Source organism: Quercus lobata, chromosome 2 (genome assembly GCF_001633185.2).
Source record: "Quercus lobata isolate SW786 chromosome 2, ValleyOak3.0 Primary Assembly, whole genome shotgun sequence".
In the NCBI taxonomy this organism is placed as follows: domain Eukaryota; kingdom Viridiplantae; phylum Streptophyta; class Magnoliopsida; order Fagales; family Fagaceae; genus Quercus; species Quercus lobata.
The window spans coordinates 17751939-17756228 of NC_044905.1; the positions used below are offsets into that span (position 1 = coordinate 17751939).

The 4290-nt window shown below is 40.9% G+C and overlaps 1 protein-coding gene across 1 annotated transcript; it reads left to right on the top strand.

The window, feature by feature from the left end:
- Positions 1-1418: 1418 nt before the first annotated feature.
- On the top strand, positions 1419-3416 carry LOC115960393. The gene is made up of 4 exons (XM_031079279.1): positions 1419-1809; positions 2039-2514; positions 2706-2828; positions 2874-3416. The coding sequence occupies exons 1-4, from the start codon at positions 1419-1421 to the stop codon at positions 3414-3416; spliced, it is 1533 nt and encodes a 510-aa protein (XP_030935139.1).
- The last annotated feature ends 874 nt before the right edge of the window (positions 3417-4290 follow it).

The window sequence follows — 4290 nt, forward strand, 5'->3', positions numbered from 1 at the left end:
GGTAGATCCCGATTTAAATCAAAACACCAAATTAAATTTTTGACCTTAAAGTCTAGCGTTATTTTCATTTTGTTCCCTGAAGTTTGAGATTTTTTATTTTGGTCAACCAAACTTTTATTTTTTGTTTTTTTGTTTTTTTTTAAATAGTTATTTCTTCATGATTGATATAGCTATTAAGTTTCAACAAAATAACATCATTTAGTGTTATATATAAATTATAATGTTGTGACCTTGGTTATTTGTTTTCCTGTGAGAGTATTGCAAACTAGAGAGAATTAAATTTCTCTTGAACAAAATGTTTTGGGTATATTTGGGGTTTGTGTTTTAAGAAAGTGACAATATGTGCTACTTTTAACCTGTTTTATTTTTATGTGAAATATTTTTCAGAAAAAATAATTTATATATGTAGCATAGAGAGTGACTCTATGCTCCTCCCCACCATCCAAGATCTATTAGATCGAAAACACCAGTGCCTCAATCTATGTTTTTTCAATTTTTTTTTTTTAAATTTCAAAAATTTAATCTCCTAGATCTTGAACTTCTATTGTATCTTGCTTGTAATATGTAGGAATATTGGGCCCAGAAGTTCATTATCTGTTTATATATTGGGCCTGTGGCCTAATCCGAGGACGAGGGTTTGTCCAAGAATGAGATATCTTTATCAGAAGAGACTACGACAGTAAGTAAAGAGATTAGTCTTGGTCATAATAGCTCAAGGGGTGGGCTGAGGATGAGCACATCCTCGGCTAACCAATGTCGAGGTCCAAAGGGGTTGTCTGTCGTCCTGAGTAACGTTCCCGGTAGTTCTGTTGGTGTGGATATGTATTGCAGTGACATTAGACATAAATATCTTAGGAGAAAGTTGTTCCCTCCACATTAAATGCACTGCAGCTAACTCTTTAACTGCATTAATGTGGAGGTAATGTCTAAACAGTGGATTTCAGCCTTACAACTACTACATGAGAACTTATGGGGAGTGCTGATGGGACAAGTATTAACACTAACCGTCTAGCATGCACGTGGAAGGTAGAGATGAAAAGGAGAGACAGTATAAAGGAAGAAAGAGGGAATGAGACTTGGGGATCAGAAAAGAAAAAGAAAATTATTGTAGTATTAAGAATTGACTTTGTAATCAAATCTGAAAGAAATATATAAGAATATATCTCCTCAGACTTTGCCGAGGATGATTTTCTTCATTATAAACCTATCCATTTACATCTTCTTGTCATCTAAACCTACTTTTGTGTTTCTCTGATTCATTAAAGTCCAGTTTTCCAACTCATTCTCTACAAATTCATTGTTTTTGGCTTTTTGGGCCTCAGTCCATCTATATGTTGGGCTAAGGATTCAAATCTAGTCCTTACAATTGGCGCCATCTGTGGGAACTACTGGTGTGATAGTGAGTTTAACGTTCAACTATGGTAGTTTCAGGTTCAAACCAAGCAGAATCCATGGGGTCTCAATGTCAAGATCACTTCTATGAACTTGAGCAAAGGAGAGATCAAGAGGGGAGTGTACGTACTACCCATACTAGTAAGAGCCATTCTCAGGGTGGTAGCCATCTCTCCCAGGAGAAAGATACCAAAACCATGCAGAAAGAAATTGATCACCTAAAGAGAAGCTTGCGCCATGAACGACGAAAGCGAGCTCCATCCAATTCTAACTTATCTTCCGATGGTGAAGAGAATGGCAACTATAGGCACAGATCAAGGACTCCTCTTAACGAGTCTTTCTCATATGATGAGGACTATCATTATGAGCGCAGAAACAAAAATTCATCCTCGGTAGACCTGGGAAACGATTCTATGAGTAAAGCATTCAACTAAATTTCCAGGTCACCTTTCACGCGCAAGATTGAGGGAGGGAGACTTCCTCGGCAGTTCACTCAGCCCACATTCAGTATACAATGGTAGAACGGACCCTGTGGAGCATGTCAGCTACTTCAATCCAAGGATGGCTGTACACTCCAAGTACGAGACCTTGATGTGCAAGGTATTCACATCCAGTTTGAGGCCTTGATTTGATTGTCTAAGGGCAGGTTCCATTGATTCCTTCAAGGAACTCACTCAGGTATTTGGATCCCACTTTATTACGTACAGCAGGGTTCCTCGGCCTTTAACTTCCTTGTTGTCTTTGTCCATGAGAGAAGGAGAAACCTTGAAAACATATTCGGACAAATATTGGGAGATATTCAACGAGATAGATGGTGATTTTGACGATGTAGCCATCAGCACCTTCAAACTCGGCCTACCCGCCGAGCATGGCTTAAGGAAGTCTTTGACTGGGAAACCTATTACCAGTGTACACCAGCTCATGGATCGAATTGACAAGTATAAGAGGGTTGAAGAGGACGAGCAGCAAGGTAAGGGAAAGGGCAAGGTTATCCCTCAAGAGAGGAGGGATTTTAGGTTGGACCATTACAACAATAACAGACCCTGGAGGGATTTCACTGGGCAGTCTGAGCCTGTAGCTCCTCAAGCGGTTAACACTGTGTTTAGAGAACTGGTGCATCAGGTTTTGGAGAAGATAAAAAATGAGTCATACTTTAAATGGCCGAACAGAATGAGTGGAGACCCTTTGAGATGCAACCAAAGCCTTCACTACCAATACCACCAAGAGCCTATACCACCGAGGACTGCAGAATACTATGAAACCATCTGGAACAACTGGTTAAGAATGGGAAGTTGCAACAATTTCTATACCAGCCTAATAGACAAGGGGATCAATCAAAGTCAGGGGCTCGAGGGAATACTCCTTCAAGGCCCCCGCTAGGTACCATCAATGTCATTTTTACTACGCCTGGGAGAACTGTTTCTCACCCTTCCAAGGTAATGTCTGTAGTTAGGTTACTGGCTGAGGACTCTTAATCCAAGCTGAAGAGAGCTAGGATAGAGGTCCGACCGTCGTTGAGTTTTTGGGATGAAGACAAGATTGGAACCATCCAACCACATGATGATGCCTTGGTGGTTACCCTCAAAATAGGGGGGTATGATGTGAAGAGAGTAATGGTAGACCAGGGCAGTTGTGTAGAGATCATGTACCCTAACTTGTACAAGGAGCTGAACTTAAAGCCTGAAGATCTAACAATCTATGATTCACCTTTGGTAAGTTTTGAAGGGAAAGTTGTTATCCTAAAAGGCCAGATTAGGATGCCCGTTCAGGCAAGCTCAGAGGTGGTTGAAGTAGACTTCATTGTAGTGGACATATACTCGCCCTATATGGTCATTATAACTAGACCATGGCTCCATACTCTTGGAGTTGTTTCTTCAACTTTGCATCAGAAGGTGAAGTATTCGTCAAGAGATCGGATTAAAGAGCTAGTAGGAGATCAATCCATGGCTAGGCAGTACCTTGTGTCTGCAATTTTATATCAGTCAGCAGCTGAGTCATCGGCCTCTGTTGAAGGAGGCTTATAGCTGTCAAAGTCTCTAGTATTACCTGTGAAGGGGCCAACCGAGGAGGCCAAATGTGAAGATTTAGAGAAATTTGCTGTAAGTGGTGATCCGGAGATTTTTTTCAAGTTGGAGCTCAGCTACCATCTCAAGAGAAAGAGGAGTTTGTGGAATTCCTCAAGAGGAACGTTGACGTATTCGCTTGGAATGCTTTCAAAGCTCCAAGGGTGGATCCGAGCTTCATCTTTCATCATTTGAACGTTAACCCATCCGTCATCCCTAGAAAGCAACCACCTCGATGCTCCTCTAAGGATCATTCTGACGCTGTCAAAGACGAGGTGATGAAGTTTAAGTAGGCTGGGGCAATTAAAAAAGTGTTTTACCCTGAATGGTTGGCCAACACTATGGTGGTGAAGAAGAAAAACAGAAAGTGATGGGTATGTGTGGACTTCACAGATTTGAACAGAGCATGTCCGAAAGACCATTTCCCCATGCCTCGAATCAACCAGCTAGTGGATGCCACTGTAGGTCATCCTCAGATGAGCTTTTTGGATGTCTTTTAAGGATACCATCAAATACCTTTAGCTGTGGATGATCAAGAGAAGACAGTTTTTGTCACACCTATTGGGAATTACCATTACAAAGTGATGCCCTTTGGTTTGAAAAATGCAAGTGCTAGCTACCAGAGGATGATGATTAGGATGTTTGAGCCACAGTTAGGGAAAAACATTGAAATTTATATCGATGATATGGTGGTAAAGAGCAAGGCAAAGTCCGAGCATGTTAATGACCTCGGGAATATTTTTAATATCCTGAAAAGACATAAGTTACGACTTAATGCTTCCAAATGTTCTTTTGGTGTCGGATTAGGGAAGTTCCTAGGCTACATGGTCACACA

Excerpts from the sequence above, each read along its gene's own strand:
- LOC115960393 (XM_031079279.1), top strand. The coding sequence starts at position 1,419 with ATGGTAGTTTCAGGTTCAAACCAAGCAGAATCCATGGGGTCTCAATGT. Across the intron at positions 1,810-2,038 it reads CCTGGGAAACGATTCTATGA|GTTCCATTGATTCCTTCAAG; the intron begins GTAAAGCATTCA and ends GTCTAAGGGCAG. Across the intron at positions 2,515-2,705 it reads TTAGAGAACTGGTGCATCAG|CCTAATAGACAAGGGGATCA; the intron begins GTTTTGGAGAAG and ends TTTCTATACCAG.